Source organism: Cherax quadricarinatus, chromosome 53 (genome assembly GCF_038502225.1).
Source record: "Cherax quadricarinatus isolate ZL_2023a chromosome 53, ASM3850222v1, whole genome shotgun sequence".
Classification (NCBI taxonomy): Eukaryota; Metazoa; Arthropoda; class Malacostraca; order Decapoda; family Parastacidae; genus Cherax; species Cherax quadricarinatus.
In genome coordinates this window covers 782,020-803,197 of record NC_091344.1, presented here as the reverse complement: position 1 = coordinate 803,197, position 21,178 = coordinate 782,020, and the positions used below count along the sequence as shown (strand labels likewise).

General features: G+C 44.5%; 1 protein-coding gene across 3 annotated transcripts in view; it reads left to right on the top strand.

Annotated features, from left to right (window-relative positions):
* Positions 1 to 18,678, top strand: part of LOC128692422 (orexin/Hypocretin receptor type 1) — a 1,118,627-nt gene extending 1,099,949 nt beyond the window's left edge. For all 3 annotated transcript variants that reach the window (XM_070096275.1, XM_070096276.1, XM_070096277.1), the window contains exon 11: positions 13,497 to 18,678. In XM_070096275.1, the coding sequence (XP_069952376.1) occupies positions 13,497 to 13,826 (330 nt within the window). In that variant the 3' untranslated portion in view covers positions 13,827 to 18,678. The remainder of the gene's footprint in view (positions 1 to 13,496) is intronic.
* Positions 18,679 to 21,178: the final 2,500 nt, after the last annotated feature.

The following is a 21,178-nucleotide window of genomic DNA, read 5'->3' as shown; positions in this document are numbered from 1 at the left end:
AACAGTGTATTAGTGTTTCCAATAAAGCTAACAGAATCCTTGGCTTCATATCTAGAAGTATAAATAATAGAAGCCCTCAGGTTGTTCTTCAACTCTATATATCCTTGGTTAGGCCTCATTTAGGTTATGCTGCACAGTTTTGGTCACTGTATTACAGAATGGATATAAATGCACTGGAAAACATACAGAGGAGGATGACAAAGTTGATCCCAAGTATCAGAAATCTTCCCTATGAGGATAGACTGAGGGCCCTGAATCTGCACTCTCTCGAAAGGCGTAGAATTAGGGGGGAATATGATCGAGGTGTATAGATGGGAAACAGGAATAAATGAAGGGGATGTAAATAGCGTGCTGAAAATTTCCAGCCAAGACAGGACTCGCAGCAATGGTTTCAAGTCGGAAAAATTCAGATTCAGGAAGGATATAGTAAAGCACTGGTTTGGTAATAGAGTTGTGGGTGAGTGGAACAAACTCTCAGTTACAGTTATAAAGGCTAAAACGTTGTGTAGTTTTAAAATTAGGTTGGATAAATACATGAGTGGGTGTGGGTGGGTGTGAGTTGAACCTGACTAGTTTGTGCTACTAGGTCTGATGCCGTGCTCCTTCCTTAAGTAGAAGTGACCTGACTAGGTGGGCCATTGGGATAATCTGGGGGGGATACCGGGACATGGGCCTGCTTCGCATGGGTCAGTAGGTCTGCTGCAGTGTTCCTTCTTTCCTATGTTCTTATGAGTATTATGCAGAGAATCCATAATTTGGAGATTAGAAGGAGGTTAGGGGTTTCTAAATTATCCATTGGGCTGAGGAAGGGTTGTTTAGATGGTTCAAACATTTGGAAAGGATGGAACAAAATAGAATGACTTGGAAGTCGTATAAATCTGTAGTAGCAGAAGGAAGGCAAGGTAGGGGTTGTCCTAGGAAAGGGTGCAGGGAGAGGGGTAAAGAAGGATTTTTGTGCGAGTGGCTTGGACTTCCAGCAAGCGAGTAGAGACAAATGGTTTTTATGAACTGACGTTGGAAATAAATGGTATAAAATACCGACACAATGGAAATATAAACACAAATGCAGTATAATGTGATCCTTTATTGACTACGTTTCGCCCACACAGTGGGCTTTTTCAAGTCACAAACAGAACTACCTGGGGTAAGCAAGCAAGCAAACAAGTTTAGGTAAGATCCCAATGGGATGAGCGGGGAAGACGGGACAGATGAAGAATAGCTCTGGAGAGGAGTGTTCTTAGTAAGAGAAATAGAGCCAGGGCTTAACCCAGCAGCTAAGGCGATCGTGGGGCAGACTTGAGAACAGGAATAGCAGGGACTGTTGCATTGAACTTGTTGTAGTTGAAGTCTTGAATCTTGAGTAGCTGGCAGCAGGCTAGGTCACATCAGAGGATAGAACACATATGGGAGTTATAGGAGTAACTGAGGAGGCAGGTTAGCAATGGAGCCATTTTCAAACTTTTTGAAGCTGCTTCTAGATAGGTGGTATAATTTAGCCTTGTTGCTGAAGGTGAAACGTAGAGGCTTGATGAACTCAAGAACTTGGGTGAGTGTGAAGTGAAGCGGTGATTCACATGCATACTTGACTGTTCCAGCACCGAGGCTTTTGTAGAGTTCAGTACAGGTCATGGTGTCAGTATTTGAAGGAGAAGTGTAAAAGGTAAGGTTTTCCCATGAGGGTTTACTGGAGTCGTCGTTATCTTCCTCTTCTGGAGTGGATTCACTGGGAGAATCTACAATGGTGGTAGCAGGTGACTGAGGTTCGACAGGAGCAGCTGTGAGGTGTAATGGTTGTGTAACAGCAGGCTGGGAGAGGTGGGAGGCGGTGGTTGAGGCAACTTGATCAACATTGTCAGCGGTGGAAGTGGTTATAGAAGTTACAGGAGCAGTTGCTTGGGCAGGAGACAGGTCTGTAGGTGCAGTAAAGTTCAGGACGTTGGGAAGGATCTTGAGGATGTCTTCTGAAGGTGTGGATTCCGGAAAATTGAAGGCAGGCATGTTGTTCAGACGGAATAGTTCGTTAATAGTGGTGTTGAAAGTGCCGGGGCTTGCTGCGTTTGCAAGGTGTGCATACACCATGCAGTACAGCACCTTGGAAGGAGCACCGTCGGGGAGTGGAGAGAGGGAGTTGCTGGGCGATGGTGCCTGTAGATTAGCGTGTAGAGTCTTGATGGCGTCGGTTTGTGGTTTGGTTATTGCAGCGTATGTCGGTGAATTGGAGGTGTTCTTCAGAACTTTAGTTTTCTTCAATATGATTTCTTTCCTGAGTGGGCACTTAGCTGCAAGGGTATGATGATTACCCTTGCAGTTAAGACATGTTGGTGCTGTAGTAATGGTGCAGGATCTGAAATCGTGTCCATCATTCCCACATTTTGAACAAAACTTCTTATTCTTGATGGGGCAGTCCTTGGTGGTGTGATTATAGGAGTAGCAGGTCCAGCAGTGGGAGATGTATGTGAAACGTTCTTGTTCTATATGACTTGGGTGAATGTGGTAATATGAGATGGCCAGACCGTCAGAGAGAGCTTGGGCAGCCATGGAGATGTCTGAGAATGTAATCTTTAGCATTGATATGGCGTTGGGGATCTTTGAGATGCTGTCTACCGAGGCCCACGTGTTTTGTTCCTCAATAGATGTCTTCAGTGCTTCAGTAGAGAGAGAGGTGACGATATTGTCAAGTCTTTTCACAAAGACCGAACGTTTCGACTTCAAGAATGGAGACGGGGATAGAGTGAATTGTTGTGTTTGTAGAGTCCTGATTGATGAGTCGTCCATTAGTTTTAGTGCTTCCGTGTCATCTGTGCAGACGACAATGAAGGAGTCTTTCAGAGAGTGGATTGCCGTAAATTTGACCTGCAGGCAGGTCCTAACGACGGTAGCTAAAGCTAACTTTGAGGAGTCATTTATTGCACCATTCACAGGCTTGATTTTCACACGATTCGACAGCATTGTGAAAAGGATATCACGTTTGTAGAATATAAATTCTACACCCCGACAGGGTCGAAGAGAGGCTTCTTGCGAAGCCACTATCCTGGTTGAAGTTGTCGGATATAGAAATGAGTGATGATTCCAGGATTCTTCGGTATTGAGTGTTGTCTTCTGTGGCGATAAGTCTTGAGTTTCTGTAGTTTATCAAGTGGTTGTGTGAATTACGGTGTTGTACGCAGGCATTCCTTGTGTCGTCAGACCTGCTTGCGTATTGGTGTTCTGAAATACGTGTTTGGAGGTCCCTTGATGTTTCGCCCACGTATAATATAACATAGCTGAACCACTCGCCAAGAAACTTCTTCATCGCTATCCCACATAAGAACATAGAACACTGCAGAAGGTCTACTCACAACTTGTCCAATACCCCTGCCAAGCTACCCAAGACTCTATAACCCCACCCGGTAGATCATCAGATGCAGCATTCTCCACCTGTCCTCAACATTCTGAACATGACTATAAATACTCTCGTACCTTCCAACCCCAGGTAGATCCGTGTGTGACTTGAAAAAGCCCACTGTGTGGGTGAAACGTTGTCAATAAAGGATCACATTATACTGCATTTGTGTTTATATTTCCATGAACTGACGTGTTGGAGTATGAGCAAAAGAACATTTATGAAGGGATTCAGGGAAACCGGTTAGCCAGACTTAAGTCCTGGAGATGTAACGTACAGTACCTGTGCTATGTAGGAAGGGTGGAGATATGTTGCAGTTTTTTAACTAAAGTGTAGGCATGACTCAGGTAAGACAGTCATGGAGTGAGTGATGAGGATTTTTTTTCTTTTTTTGTTGGGTCACCCTGCCTCGGTGGGAAACGGTAGATCAATAAAAATTAAATTTTGACTTTTGTCATTTTTTGTGTCCCACCTCACTTCTTTAGCCGATCTACAAACCATAATTTCGTTTGGACCTCTTCACCTTTTAAATCTGAATTGCCATTATTTTCTCTTGAAGGGTAACACCGGGGCTCTCACAGCAGTTAACTTTTTTGTGTGTCGTTCTACAAACGTCTTAAACACTAGGACTCGCACTCTTCCTCAAAACCGACGTTATTCGTGTATTATTCTCTCAATTCAACTTCTGTTGCATTTGATATCAAACGGATGGTGAGAGACAATTATCACGATAGCGAACATTTTCCCGTCACCCTTATTTAGAATTCCTTTACAGATCCTCTTTTGTACTCCCGGTGGCATTTTGAATCTGCAAATTGGATGCTTTATACTTGCCTTGCCACTCGTGTCTTTCTTAAGCTGATGCTTCCTTTGAGTTATTACATCTTGTTACTTATCTCAACTGCTCGTCTTACTTATTGCCTGACTGTACTTGAGCCATTTGTTTGAAATATGCTGCGTGAGACTGTTATTGGTGAATATTCCAACTATACATCTCCATCTTTCCTTCAAAAAGAGGTAGTCAAAAATCACTCGTTAGTGCCCGTATGTTTTGACTATGAATGCATGAAACGTTTCTAAAAGCCTGGACCTATTTAGAGGATTTCACAGAATAAAGGAATCGGGGGAAGAGAATGAAGTCTCAAATGATAGTGGGCACCATCAAAATATAATGAGAGGGACCCGAAGCCTATCAGCTAGTCCCTACGCATTTATGTGTAGGGACTAGCAGTTGTCAAAGGTGGAATCAAATACCTACAAGTGTGTAAATGCGATGGAGCAGCACTAAGACATTCATTATGAGAACGTTTCGCTCACTGAGAGCTTTGCCACTCTAATACAGCAATTGGGAAAAACAAAGTATACATGGGCAGATCAAGATCATGTGTAGAGCGCGTGGATGGTAATAGCCTGGAGAGAGATAACAGGAACTGAAGTCACATGATCACCGTATTCTGACAGGATAATATTTAGCCAAGACACTTCTAAGGATAACTCTATCGATGTTCCAGATGACTTCAAAGGACGTGGCGATCAACGCTGACTCCCATTGCCTTTGTAAAAAAAAAACTGTCCTCACTAACCAATATACGACAATCCTGCCTAAATATAATATTTTTCTCAATCTGTGTACTGGATTGACAAAGCGCCATGTGAGCGAAACGTTTAGAAAATACCTCTATGCAGAATGAACAGAGCAAGGCTTGGGAAAACCTGTTGAAACTGAGAAGCCCATCTGTGTGTGATTCAGCTTATAATGAACGAGGATGAAGCGGGGAAAAATGATGGGAATTATGCTTTGTTAGTCGCTACACCTGGTTCATTCAGCATCACATAATCTAATTATTTTTGAACGTACGGCAGCCATAACAACACAACAAATGCCAAGATCACAGGTAGGGATCCAGATAGAAGTCCTTTACTTATCGTTTAGCAGAAAAAAAAAATTGAAGGCAGCCCTGAGGAAGGGGTTGCCCCCTCAGCCCTCACCCACCTTCCCCATTCTAAGAAAGCGCCCCTTTATCCCCTCAGCAGCATCAAGGTGATCCAGCGTCAGGGAATAAGTGAAAGGGTCAGTGGATGTAAAAATATTATTAAACTGGATCATGGGAAATGCAATTAGACAAGTCTTTCCTACTCGGCAATCTGACCCAGAATCATTAGGTAGTGACGCAATTTCTGAATGTGTGTGACAAGTAACTCTTATCATAACTGCTTGAGATTTAATACAAATATACCCTGGGAACTGGTTTCATAATGCATTACTTCGGTCTTGAATGAAGGGTGTTAATGATGCAGTTTTATAACTGTAGTGTAGGCATGCCTCTGGCAAGACAGTGATGGAGTGAATGATGATGAAAGTTTTTCTTTTTCGGGCCACCCTGCCTCGCTGGGAAACGGCCAATGTGTTAATAAAATAATATAATTATCACATTTATAGTCATAGGAGGTAATCAACTGTGATTCAGGAAGCTTTGTAGATCACCGGTTGCAAATTCTATATTGATAGTCATTTATATTAATATAATTATTATTATTATTATTATATTCAGGGGAGCGCTAAACCCGTAATATACATGCATCGCCTCGGCAATATGATTCTATCCATGGAAAAGGATGATAGTTTCAGTTCCATGGATCAAGAGCTCTTCAGCGTCATAGCCCCTCCTCTAAATTGCATATTATTAGATTGCAAATTACATAGTAGTACGAGATCCCTCTGAAGCAGTGGTTCCAAAACATTTTCATACTGCCGCCTCCTTGACTCCCAGGCCGCATCCCTACCCCCCCCCCCCCACACATACATACAAATGCACCTCTTTCTTGGAAATAACTAATCTAACAGTATAAACAAGCGCATTTATATCACAAATAAAAATTAACATAGTAAACCAATTATTCCAACCCAGGATCTCAAAGAACTGTTATCCTGGGTGTAAAGGGAGCAAAATAAACACAGCAGAAAAACTTTGACTTACATTATCCTTCAAGTATAAACAGAAGTATGTGCACTATATACATTATGTACAGCAATAGGTATTACTGTAAGCCACGGTAAACAAGGCAGAATAGATGCCACTAGAGAACAGACCGTGCTTCAACCAGCTCTAGAATGGAAATGACAGGTGTGGACAGGTGAGTGGGGACCATGACACCTAAACAATTGCCAGACCCACCTTATCATTGGCTGAACCTAGATACTGATCTGACGATGGGGCCCCGATCGTCCGCTCCTTAGCATCTGGTTCGCTGGTTGGGGAGGTAGCCTTTTAATGAGGGTGTATACATGCTCCGAATAAAGGTTACGTACTCTTTGCATGCCACACCAATTTATTTAACACTATGATTGTGTAAATTTACATTTCATCTGCAACTACACTGTCTTCACAATTTTAATGAGATGGATGTGGTTGGTGCAGGACCATCAGCTTCTCAACATCAGTCTTGAAGGTACTAGTAAGAAGTCTTAGATCCCATGTTCAGTAATTTTCACTCTGTTTCTTTGCTTGGAAGAAGCTTGGTGACTGTACTGAAGCCTCGCTCTGCTAAATATGATGTTGGGAAGGTAATAAAGTATATCTTGACTTTGCTGCACAGTGCAGAACAGTGGTCACAGTCCGGGGTAGCGGTCACAGTGCAGGGTAGTGGTCACAGTGCAGGGTAGTGGTCAGAGTGCAGGGTAGTGGTCACAGTGCGGGGTAGTGGTCACAGTGCAGGGTAGTGGTCACAGTGCAGGGTAGTGGTCACAGTGCAGGGTAGTGGTCACAGTGCAGGGTAGTGGTCACAGTGCGGGGTAGTGGTCACAGTGCGGGGTAGTGGTCACAGTGCAGGGTAGTGGTCACAGTGCAGGGTAGTGGTCACAGTGCAGGGTAGCGGCCACAGTGTAGGGTAGTGGTCACAGTGCGGGGTAGTGGTCACAGTGCAGGGTAGCGGCCACAGTGTAGGGTAGCGGTCACACGCGGGGTAGTGGTCACAGTGCAGGGTAGTGGTCACAGTGCAGGGTGGCGGTCACAGTGCAGGGTAGTGGTCACAGTGCAGGGTAGTGGTCACAGTGCAGAGTAGCGGTCACAGTGCAGGGTAGTGGTCACAGTGCAGGGTAGTGGTCACAGTGCAGGGTAGTGGTCACAGTGCAGGGTAGCGGCCACAGTGTAGGGTAGCGGTCATAGTGCGGGGTAGCAGTCACAGTGCAGGGTAGTGGTCACAGTACGGGGTAGCGGTTACAGTGCGGGGTAGCGGTCACAGTGCAGGGTAGTGATCACAGTGCGGGGTAGCGGCCACAGTGTAGGGTAGCGGTCGTAGTGCGGGGTAGCAGTCACAGTACAGGGTAGCGGTCACAGTGCAGGGTAGCGGTCACAGTGCAGGGTAGCGGTCACAGTGCAGGGTAGTGGTCACAGTGCAGGGTAGTGGTCACAGTGCAGGGCAGTGGTCACAGTGCAGGGTAGTGGTCACAGTACAGGGTAGTGGTCACAGTGCAGGGTAGCGGTCACTCGCGGGGTAGTGGTCACAGTGCCGGGTAGCAGTCACAGTGTAGGGTAGTGGTCACAGTGCATGGTAGCAGTCACAGTGCAGGGTAGTGGTCACAGTGCAGGGTAGCGGTCACAGTGCAGGGTAGTGGTCACAGGGCAGGGTAGTGGTCACAGTGCAACGTAGTGGTCACAGTACAGTGTAGTGGTCACAGTGTAGGGTAGTGGTCACAGTGTAGGGTAGTGGTCACAGTACAGGGTAGTGGTCACAGTGCAGGGTAGTGGTCACAGTGCAGGGTAGTGGTCACAGTGCAGGGTAGTGGTCACAGTGCAGGGTAGTGGTCACAGTGTAGGGTAGTGGTCACAGTGCAGGGTAGTGGTCACAGTGCAGGGTAGAGGTCACAGTGCAGGGTAGTGGTCATAGTGTAGGGTAGTGGTCACAGTGTAGGGTAGTGGTCACAGTGTAGGGTAGTGGTCACAGTGTAGGGTAGTGGTCACAGTGTAGGGTAGTGGTCACAGTGTAGGGTAGTGGTCACAGTGCAGGGTAGTGGTCACAGTGCAGGGTAGTGGTCACAGTGCAGGGTAGTGGTCACAGTGCAGGGTAGTGGTCACAGTGCAGGGTAGTGGTCACATTGCAGGTTGGTGGTCACAGTGCAGGGTAGTGGTCACAGTGCAGGGTAATGGTCATAGTGCAGGGTAGTGGTCACAGTGCAGGGTAGTTCTCACAGTGCAGGGTAGTGGTCACAGTGCAGGGTAGCGGCCACAGTGTAGGGTAGTGGTCACAGTGAAGGGTAGCGGTCACAGTGCGGGGTAGTGGTCACAGTGCAGGGTAGCGGCCACAGTGTAGGGTAGCGGTCACACGCGGGGTAGTGGTCACAGTGCAGGGTAGTGGTCACAGTGCAGGGTGGCGGTCACAGTGCAGGGTAGTGGTCACAGTGCAGGGTAGTGGTCACAGTGCAGAGTAGCGGTCACACAGTGCAGTGCAGGGTAGTGGTCACAGTGCAGGGTAGCGGTCACAGTGCAGGGTAGCGGCCACAGTGTAGGGTAGCGGTCATAGTGCGGGGTAGCAGTCACAGTGCAGGGTAGTGGTCACAGTACGGGGTAGCGGTTACAGTGCGGGGTAGCGGTCACAGTGCAGGGTAGTGATCACAGTGCGGGGTAGCGGCCACAGTGTAGGGTAGCGGTCGTAGTGCGGGGTAGCAGTCACAGTCAGAGTGCAGGGTAGCGGTCACAGTGCAGGGTAGCGGTCACAGTGCAGGGTAGTGGTCACAATACAGGGTAGTGGTCACAGTGCAGGGCAGTGGTCACAGTGCAGGGTAGTGGTCACAGTACAGGGTAGTGGTCACAGTGCAGGGTAGCGGTCACTCGCGGGGTAGTGGTCACAGTGCCGGGTAGCAGTCACAGTGTAGGGTAGTGGTCACAGTGCATGGTAGCAGTCACAGTGCAGGGTAGTGGTCACAGTGCAGGGTAGCGGTCACAGTGCAGGGTAGTGGTCACAGGGCAGGGTAGTGGTCACAGTGCAACGTAGTGGTCACAGTACAGTGTAGTGGTCACAGTACAGGGTAGTGGTCTCAGTACAGGGTAGTGGTCACAGTACAGGGTAGTGGTCACAGTGCAGGGTAGTGGTCACAGTGCAGGGTAGTGGTCACAGTGCAGGGTAGTGGTCACAGTGCAGGGTAGTGGTCACAGTGTAGGGTAGTGGTCACAGTGCAGGGTAGTGGTCACAGTGCAGGGTAGTGGTCACAGTGTAGGGTAGTGGTCATAGTGTAGGGTAGTGGTCACAGTGTAGGGTAGTGGTCATAGTGTAGGGTAGTGGTCACAGTGTAGGGTAGTGGTCATAGTGTAGGGTAGTGGTCACATTGTAGGGTAGTGGTCACAGTGGTCACATTGTAAGGGTAGTGGTCACAGTGCAGGGTAGTAGTCACAGTGCAGAGTAGAGGTCACATTGTAAGGGTAGTGGTCACAGTGCAGGGTAGAAGTCACAGTGCAGGGTAGTGGTCACAGTGCAGGGTCGAAGTCACAGTGCAGGGCAGTGGTCACAGTGCAGGGTAGTGGTCACAATGCAGGGTAGTGGTCACAGTGCAGGGTAGTGGTCACAGTGTAGGGTAGTGGTCACAGTGCGGGGTAGTGGCCAAAGTGCAGGGTAATGGTCACAATGCAGGGTAGTGGTCACAGTGCGGGGTAGTGGTCACAGTGCAGGGTAGTGGTCACAGTGCAGGGTAGTGGTCACAGTGCAGGGTAGTGGTCACAGTGCAGGGTAGTGGTCACAGTGCAGGGTAGTGGTCACAGTGCAGGGTAGTGGTCACAGTGCAGGGTAGTGGTCACAGTGCAGGGTGGCGGTCACAGTGCAGGGTAGTGGTCACAGTACAGGGTAGTGGTCACAGTGCAGGGTAGCGGTCACTCGCGGGGTAGTGGTCACAGTGCCGGGTAGCAGTCACAGTGTAGGGTAGTGGTCACAGTGCATGGTAGCAGTCACAGTGCAGGGTAGTGGTCACAGTGCAGGGTAGCGGTCACAGTGCAGGGTAGTGGTCACAGGGCAGGGTAGTGGTCACAGTGCAACGTAGTGGTCACAGTACAGTGTAGTGGTCACAGTGTAGGGTAGTGGTCACAGTACAGGGTAGTGGTCACAGTACAGGGTAGTGGTCACAGTGCAGGGTAGTGGTCACAGTGCAGGGTAGTGGTCACAGTGCAGGGTAGTGGTCACAGTGCAGGGTAGTGGTCACAGTGCAGGGTAGTGGTCACAGTGCAGGGTAGTGGTCACAGTGCAGGGTAGTGGTCACAGTGCAGGGTAGAGGTCACAGTGCAGGGTAGTGGTCATAGTGTAGGGTAGTGGTCACAGTGTAGGGTAGTGGTCACAGTGTAGGGTAGTGGTCACAGTGCAGGGTAGTGGTCACAGTGCAGGGTAGTGGTCACAGTGCAGGGTAGTGGTCACAGTGCAGGGTAGTGGTCACAGTGCAGGGTAGTGGTCACAGTGCAGGGTAGTGGTCACAGTGCAGGGTAGTGGTCACAGTGCAGGGTAGTGGTCACAGTGCAGGGTAGTGGTCACAGTGCAGGGTAGTGGTCACAGTGCAGGGTAGTGGTCACAGTGCAGGGTAGTGGTCACAGTGCAGGGTAGTGGTCACAGTGCAGGGTAGCGGCCACAGTGTAGGGTAGCGGTCACAGTGCGGGGTAGTGGTCACAGTGCAGGGTAGCGGCCACAGTGTAGGGTAGCGGTCACATGCGGGGTAGTGGTCACAGTGCAGGGTAGTGGTCACAGTGCAGGGTGGCGGTCACAGTGCAGGGTAGTGGTCACAGTGCAGGGTAGTGGTCACAGTGCAGAGTAGCGGTCACAGTGCAGGGTAGTGGTCACAGTGCAGGGTAGTGGTCACAGTGCAGGGTAGCGGCCACAGTGTAGGGTAGCGGCCATAGTGCGGGGTAGCAGTCACAGTGCAGGGTAGTGGTCACAGTACGGGGTAGCGGTTACAGTGCGGGGTAGCGGTCACAGTGCAGGGTAGTGATCACAGTGCGGGGTAGCGGCCACAGTGTAGGGTAGCGGTCGTAGTGCGGGGTAGCAGTCACAGTACAGGGTAGCGGTCACAGTGCAGGGTAGCGGTCACAGTGCAGGGTAGTGGTCACAGTGCAGGGTAGTGGTCACAGTGCAGGACAGTGGTCACAGTGCAGGGTAGTGGTCACAGTGCAGGGTAGTGGTCACAGTGCAGGGTAGCGGTCACTCGCGGGGTAGTGGTCACAGTGCCGGGTAGCGGTCACAGTGGAGGGTAGTGGTCACAGTGCATGGTAGCAGTCACAGTGCAGGGTAGTGGTCACAGTGCAGGGTAGCGGTCACAGTGCAGGGTAGTGGTCACAGGGCAGGGTAGTAGTCACAGTGCAACGTAGTGGTCACAGTACAGTGTAGTGGTCACACTACAGGGTAGTGGTCTCAGTACAGGGTAGTGGTCACTGTACAGGGTAGTGGTCTCTTTGCAGGGTAGTGGTCACAGTGCAGGGTAGTGGTCACAGTGCAGGGTAGTGGTCACAGTGCAGGGTAGTGGTCACAGTGCAGGGTAGTGGTCACAGTGTAGGGTAGTTGTCACAGTGCAGGGTAGAGGTCACAGTGCAGGGTAGTGGTCATAGTGTAGGGTAGTGGTCATAGTGTAGGGTAGTGGTCACAGTGTAGGGTAGTGGTCACAGTGTAGGGTAGTGGTCACAGTGTACGGTAGTGGTCACAGTGTAGGGTAGTGGTCACAGTGCAGGGTAGTGGTCACAGTGCAGGGTAGTGGTCACAGTGCAGGGTAGTGGTCAGTGCAGGGTAGTGGTCACAGTGCAGGGTAGTGGTCACAGTGCAGGGTAGTGGTCACAGTGCAGGGTAGTGGTCACAGTGCAGGGTAGTGGTCACAGTGCAGGGTAGTGGTCACAGTGCAGGGTAGTGGTCACAGTGCAGGGTAGTGGTCACAGTGCAGGGTAGTGGTCACAGTGCAGGGTAGTGGTCACAGTGTAGGGTAGTGGTCACAGTGCATGGTAGCAGTCACAGTGCAGGGTAGTGGTCACAGTGCAGGGTAGCGGTCACAGTGCAGGGTAGTGGTCACAGGGCAGGGTAGTGGTCACAGTGCAACGTAGTGGTCACAGTACAGTGTAGTGGTCACAGTACAGGGTAGTGGTCTCAGTACAGGGTAGTGGTCACAGTACAGGGTAGTGGTCACAGTGCAGGGTAGTGGTCACAGTGCAGGGTAGTGGTCACAGTGCAGGGTAGTGGTCACAGTGCAGGGTAGTGGTCACAGTGTAGGGTAGTGGTCACAGTGTAGGGTAGTTGTCACAGTGCAGGGTAGAGGTCACAGTGCAGGGTAGTGGTCATAGTGTAGGGTAGTGGTCATAGTGTAGGGTAGTGGTCACAGTGTAGGGTAGTGGTCACAGTGTAGGGTAGTGGTCACAGTGCAGGGTAGTGGTCACAGTGCAGGGTAGTGGTCACAGTGCAGGGTAGTGGTCACAGTGCAAGGTAGTGGTCACAGTGCAGGGTAGTGGTCACAGTGCAGGGTAGTGGTCACAGTGTAGGGTAGTGGTCACAGTGCTGGGTAGTGGTCACAGTGTAGGGTAGTGGTCACAGTGCTGGGTAGTGGTCACAGTGTAGGGTAGTGGTCACAGTGCTGGGTAGTGGTCACAGTGCTGGGTAGTGGTCACAGTGCTGGGTAGTGGTCACAGTGCTGGGTAGTGGTCACAGTGCAGGGTAGTGGTCACAGTGCAGGGTAGTGGTCACAGTGCAGGGTAGTGGTCACAGTGCAGGGTATGCTCTTTTGGATCACAAAATGCAAGAAAACTGTGCTTTCGAGTATTACTATGTTGACACTATTCTTTGTAAAACATTTGTTACTTAAATGTTCGTGACTTCGATTTTGTAAAATAAGCGTTCCCCTACTGCCCTCTTTTTTTCTCAACCCTCCCCCCCCCTTCCGGTCCTGGATCTTTCCTCCGCCCATATTGGGAATCAATGCTCTAATGTTATGCGGTAGAACAATATATGTTATTATTATTATTATTTGTAGTAATAGTAGAAGTGGTGGTGGCGGTAACAGCAGCAGTGTTACCATTAATATTATAGATCTCAATTAAGCATCCCATGAATCAGTATATAATAGTCATGCACATTTCCCAAAATAATATTGTCCTGGTTTTCCCTGCAGAACTGGATTGAAGGTGAGTCACAGCCCAGGAGTCAGGTGTGCTCGAGCATCACAGCCCCCACCATATACAACAATGACGGTGTGTTCCATCACAGCGACGCCACAATGTTGGTGGGTACCCGTGGACGCCAGAACGGTGGCCACCTGGGCGGTCTGACTCACATCTGCTCCTGCAGCAGGAACAGCGTCCGGGGAAACAAGGCTTGCGGCTGCTGCCACAAAAATGCTACCAACAATACCAATTCGCCTGCGCATCATGACAATGAAATGTTTGACTTAAACGAACTCCAGGAAAATATCAGTAATAGCACACAGGAAGAAATACTGTAGAAGTGATACACAAATGTGTAATAAGGGTACATGTATGCAGAGAATAATATTTTTAAAATGTGCATGAAATTGACAGTAAATACTTGAAATATCGAATGTATTTATAGTATCGGTGTTTATTGTAGTATATAACTTTCAGTTAATTTTTTTTTTTTCGAGATTTTCGACGAAGTAAGAAAGCTCTATTAAAGTGCTAAAGAAGAAAGACTTTAAAAAATCTGATATTTATCTAAATAATGAAATTTTGCATGTTCTTTTTTCTTTAAATGCATTAAAGAGTAAAATTAATACCTCGTTTGTGATATTGTGTCGTAATGTTGCGTATTGCACTTACAAATTTAAAAAAAAAAAGTTTCGGACTTGCATCTATACAGAGAGAACTAGTCAGAAAATCAATGAATGTAGAAACAGAAAGCATTTCGAAGGAAGATTTGCTATTTTCAGTAAAGCGAATAACTTGCTAAACAACTGAACAATTAATTAATCTTCGTTGTCTTAATATCGGTTTTATAACGATTGGAGATCATTTAATGTAAATATTCTAGGAAATAGTTATTAATAGATATAATATAATCACTGCAAGATTGTTTTATGTATGTAAGGTAAGAAAAGTTTGTATTGTATTTCATTGTACTTAATATATCATTATATGTGGAACTGGAATATCTGAGACATTAAGTCAGATGAATAATATGAGGCACCGACACGATGGTATAGATACAAATGCAGTGTTATGGATCCTCTATAGGCGACATTTCGCACACGCAATGAGCATTATTAAGTCTCTTACCAGGATTATATAATTATAACAAGATAAATCCCACTATGTTTGCGAGACGTATTCAATAAAAGACTGCATATCCTGCGTTCGTGTCCATGTACTACTGTAAGGAAAAGTTACTTGAAGCTCTGCTTAGTAACAAATACAGTTACACAGATAACTGTGTAAAGTTAACACTATCTCATTGTTTTTGAGGCATCGTTCCCTGTATTTTTTTACGAGAAAACTGGAGCCTGAATGGTGCTTCCCTTTCAGAGTATAGCTTTTGTACAGTACCCAAGTATAAGGAATCAGTGAAACTTGTGACATACATTAGTATATACCTAAGCCATATTTTTTTATTGCTGTATAATTCGATATTGAAGTTTATACAAAAGCTAAGTCCTGATACATCTCTTCGATTAAATACATTTATCTGAAAAAGAGCAAAATCAGATACTGCTGATTCTTGATTACACATCACTTGATGGGGGTTGCTTAGATGCTGGTGAGCTACTCATCATCCAGTGAATAAGAGTTATTCTTTCCTTCCATGAATCAAAGTGGATTGCTTCCCATTCACCAAGCGCTATAAGACTCCATCGTTTTATTGCTTCATACCAATATAATAGTTTGAATACACATGTCCGCGAGATGATTCACAATTACTGTAAACTTACAAATTTCAAAATAACTGTTGTTAGCTCACGTAGTAGAGAATATTATATATCCTAGCTACTTAGAATATCATTTTCAAATGTCTTAAGATATAATAAATGTACAAGAGTTTACGAACATCCGTAACCATGTTATATGTGTTAAGTAAATACTACATAATCTTTGTATTTGCAAGTTGTGCCTAAATGGTCTTGTGTATTGGTTTAATATTTGTGTTGTGATGATTTCATGAGGAATGTCTCCTCAGTTACAACCCGAGTAGAAGGAAGTTTTAATATTTACAGAGCACCTAGACCAACATAAACCGCCAGCGCTCTTGTCAAACAAAAGATATATACAATATAAACACTAAGAGTAAATATAGAATCAAGAGGCTAAAAGCGAAACATCGAAAATAAACATAGATAACATTAAAAAGCACGTAGTAACAAAAATCACGCGATTATGAATCCAAATGGATGGTTAACATCCAACGACCTTACTAAATTTCCTGGAGGTTTCTACAGGGTTTCCGGTAAACACACACACAATATATTATTATAATCACAAAGTGCTAAACCCATAAGGAGCCATGCACAAATATATATGTCGTGCCGAATAGGTAAAACTTGTGATTTATGGCTTAAATACCAACGCTCATCTTGCTGAATAAGGCAAGCGAATATTTGTATGTGCGATAATTTAGCAAAAATCATTCTGAACTCAACGAAAATAAATATATTTCACTGTGTTTGTTGACTATTAAATTATTGTAAACTTATCTAATATGTTTAGTTGGCTTAGGCTCAATTAAATTGGGCTTGTTATAATAAGGTTAGGTAAGTTTTCTAAGGTTCTTTTGGCACAAAATTATTAATTTTAGAAAGAACTTAATTTTAAATGAGTTCTTGCTAATTGACCAATTTTACCTGTTCGGCACGACATATATATATATATATATATATATATATATATATATATATATATATATATATATATATATATATATATATATATATATATATATATATATATATATGCGCAGTAAGATCACAGTAAACAGGTGATTTCAGAATATGCAAAACAACCACTGTGAAAGAATAGAGAAATTATAATCGCTTTCGTGACTACTCACATTATCAAGGAACAATGATTGTTCCTTGATAATGCGAGTAGTCACGAAAGCGCTTGGAATTTCTCTTGCCATATAGGACAAGTGAAAATTTGTGTATGCAATAATTTCACCAAAATCATTCTGAACCTAACGAAAAAAAATATATTTCACTGTGTTTGTTTAGTATTAAATTATTGTAAACAAACGTAAAATATATTTAGTTGGGTTAGGCTAAAATAAATTCTTTTTATAATAAGGTTAGGTAAGTTTTCTAAGTTCCTTTTGGTGCAAAATTATAAATTTTTACATCAACATTAATGAAAAAAAATATATCTTTAAACGTATAAGAGAAAATTTTAAAAAGGACTTAATTTTAAATGAGTTCTTGCTAATTGACCAGTTTTACATATTCGGCACGACATATATATATATATATATATATATATATATATATATATATATATATATATATATATATATATATATATATATATATATATATATATGTATGTGAGAGAGAGAGTGTATATATGAATATTAATGCAACCAAAAAACAAGTGGTATTAATGCAATTAGCAAACTGCGGTTGGCCAGGGATCGAACACTTAGTTATTTTAGCCCGCCCCGTGGAAAGCAAGTCAAAATTCACGACTCTCTAACCACTGGAACATACAATCCTTCAAATAACATTTACCTAGCGGGACTAGGCAGGATCAGGATCAGGATCGGACTCACAGGTAAGTACCCACGAGGGGCGAGGGGCAAGTGGGGACAGTGCGAAGAATAGACGGGGAGAGGAATGTCTTGAGTCGAAGAGAGAAGAGTCAGGACTAAACCCAACTGCTAAGCCTGAATGACGATGATGAAAGACGATGTAGACATCAGGAACTCTGCAGGAGCTGACTGCAACTTGCTGGATGGAAGATTTCTGCTTCTTGATGGTGATTGGTGGCTGCAGGCGACAAGGGAGGAGCTCAACGTTGATTGGTCATTTCATAATGGCTTGGTGGTTACTTGGAATTGTGGCGTTTTTTGACGAAGAAAGCGTCCCTGGAGAGGCAAGTTCCATTTCTGAGATGTTTAAAGCGTTGGAGAGGAATTATCATGAGGCGAGTTAAGGAGTGTTCATATTCAGGAGTTTTACACCAAAGGTCAATATTTGCCATAATGGTTGAAAGATTTACGGGATCAGCTTCTTTAGAAGGTCCAACGACATACTTGACTGTCTTGTTGATGAGGTGAGATTTTAGTTCAGCTGGCTCCATGTCCTGAGGATAATTTACTGTGGTACAGAAAGATACGTTGTACCATCTAGCATAATGGTATTGTTCTCCTTCTGGTACAGTATCAAATCTTGGGTCGACTAGGCATGTTTCATGATGCGACGATATATATGACAGTGGTAAGTTGAGAGCTAATTTCGTTCTACTCCTATTCAAATACCAGCCTTCACGAGCGGTCTATATATTAATGCAACCACGAAACAAGTGGTATTGAAGTAATTAACACTAATACCACTGGCGAGCCTTTTAAAGATTTAGTAAAAAGAAACATAATTTTTATTACTGCGTTGATAAAATAATATACTGTAATATTTAATCCGCGATTTTTTCATATTAATTTTTGGAATATTATGGATGTATCTGAAATTTGATGACTACTCTATTGTCAAACATGAGATTAGGACAAAATGAGCAAGTTCTCTATGGATGGGAAGAGGAAGTGACTTGACGCCAGTGCAAGGCTCTTGATTCAGGCAACAGGAGCCACCGTTATCTGGACTAAACCTGGTTACCTCCCATTCCCTTGGAGCTGTATGGCCCCTAAAGGTTTAAAGCTTCCGCTGATTATAATAATACTTAACCTAAACGAAGATTCCTGCCAATACAGTTTTGGAATATAACATGTATTTGCAGCCATTGTAACGAGCTCATGTGATACAGCAGTTAATGTATAAACTGAGCATGGGATTGCCACCAACCATGGCTTGCCTTCCCAGAAGGAACCCACCTCTAATTTCGTACTGACTGTTAACTATAAGCAAAAACCCACCTAGATCCTGGTATGTATAAACACCCACCCAGATACTTGTATGTGTAAAATCCTACCTAGTTACGGGTGTCACTACGTTAAATTACGCAAGTCGCAATTCGTTTCATACTAGGCGTGAGGCGTGGCTCTCAGCTTCTTTCTTACCCATAACACTCGTGGAAAGAGCTATATACTCAAGTGCTCTTGCTGTCTTTGTGTTCTATTGCTGTTGATATCGTGAACAAATTAACTCTTTGTAACACTTACGGAAATAAACATTTTGATTGGAAGGCAGTTTCCTTTAGTGTAACCTGAAGGGAATCGCTTGATACCACTCAGTCATGGAAAAAGCGTAAAAAAGGGAATGCTGGAAATGTCATCAGATTTGGTGGATATAATACGGAAGTTCTTGAACAGCTTTGTTGTATGGAGGGAGTTTAAAATTCGTGCCTATCTGCAGGTTTCAATTTTTCAAAAGGTTTCCTCGATGGTCTTCTCTGTGATAATTAAGTTATTGAGATCCATTACTGCCTTTTTTTATATTCGAGTGTAAAAAAGCTATTCCATTTTTTTGATCAGTTAAAGAGATTGAAAGGTGATAACAGAAAAATAAGTACATTTAATTACTGTTTTGGACCGGCTAGAAACTATTGTTTGCTTATCAAATATTTTAAGTATTTATTGCCTTCAAAAGTTATCAGAGGAGGTCTAATTTTAAAAATTACTGATATTAATGTATTTTCAAAGTGGTGTTATTTTTCTTTACTCTCCCTAGAAGGAGGAAAGTTGATTTCGCATTACAACACAACCCACCTAGTTACTGACATTACCACGCTAAATTACCCAAGTTGCAATTCACATCACAGAAGGCGTGGCTCTAAGCTTCCTATGCATAACACTCGGGGAAAGCTATATACTGAGAAGGAAAATTTTGCTAACGTTGTGGTCAGTTCTCACTGCGGTATTTCTCTAACATTGCCACTACATCTTTGTTGTGTGTGTATGTTTATGTAGAAATAAACATTAAAAAAAAATTTATATCTTTCTAAAATGATTTCCTTAGAACGTGCGCTTTCTTCCTCCACTTGTCTATGGCAATGGTTCCCAACTCTGCCTTCGCAGTGTGGTGACACAGTACACTTCGGTGTTGTGGCACAGTGGGGTAATACACTCCAGGTAAACACACTGAGATAGTAGTGTGCTGTATTACCGCGACACACTGAGGTTGAGCAGCACACTGGAGTAATGCATGTTGGAAAGCAGGTATTGAAGACAAGATTGTAATTTTGTACTGACTGTTAACTATGTGCAAATATATCTTTATGTTAGGTAATCTATGAAGACATGCAACATTTGTTGATCTGTAAATCATAAACAAATTAATGCACTGTAACACGAAAACGAACTTTGCTCTGTGGAAAATACAAGCGAAAAACAATATTTCAACTGTAACAAACCGGTAAGTGATATTTAAACATTTTCGTGATACTTATATTTCCAAGAAAATATAATAGCGCACGTGTAACTGACAAAAATGGATGTGCCATAAATACATTATGAAAAATTATAGGGGCTCGGGAGGATAAATAATATTGAGATGCCTTCAATATATGAAAAATAACCACAGGTGCCTTCACTAGATAAAATCAATACCACAGATCGCTGTCCGAAACTAGTTTATAATATATATATATATATATATATATATATATATATATATATATATATATATATATATATATATATATATATATATATATATATATATATATAAGGATAGAGCCCACCTCATGCAGGGGATTTTCTGTTGGCTGTTCCCAACTCCAGCCTTGGCACACGCCTCGACCCACAGACCATCCGCATTGGTGTTGCCCTTCAACTTGCTGCCCCTATTCTCGCCGAACACAGGTGTATTTGTGGCAGTAAAGCAGCAGACCGATTCGGGAACCACGGTCTTGTGTGCCGTAAATCCGAGGGAGAAATTGCAAGACATGAGGAGGTTAATAACATTATCAAGAGGAGCCTCACAACAGCCGGATGCCCAGCAGTAAGGGAGCCACCCCAGCTATGCAGATCTGATGGCAGCCAGAAGCGTCCAGATGGTATCACCCTTCAAGCCTGGACAGATGGGAAGCAGGTGGTGTGGGACTATACATGTGCATCTACCTTGGCTGATACCTATCTCCAATACACCAGGGAGGAAGGAGGGGCAGCTGCCAGCTTCAGGGAGTCCCAAAAGTCTAGAAAATATGGAGAACTTGCCCATCATTATGTTTGTTCCTATAGGCTCAGAGACCCTTGGCTCATAGGGAAAGAATGCATCTAAATTCCTTAAGGAGCTGGGAAAAAGACTCATCAGGGTACCTAGGGATCCCAGGGCAGCTAGTTTTCTGTTCCAGCGGCTCAGTGCGGCTGTTCAAATGGGTAATGCCTGCTGTATTTTGGGCACACGCCCCAGCTCTGAGGAGCTGGATGAGATTTTCGCCCTATAATCGGTGATACACACGTAACAACATGTACCGTATATGCCACCTTTATATCAACAATGTATCTTTTAAATCTTTTGTACCATATTATGTAATAAAATATCCCTACTGGTAAAAAAAAATATGAAAAAATGGTGTGGTAGGGAAAGTGGAATATTCAAACGGCTTCAGGAAGAAATCCAAATATTCATCCTTGAAGCCTTTTTATCCACTTTTCCGAGGCTGTGGGTCCCACAATTTACACCAGAGGTGGACCCCATCCTATATATATATTTTTTTTTTCAACAAACCGGCCGTATCCCAC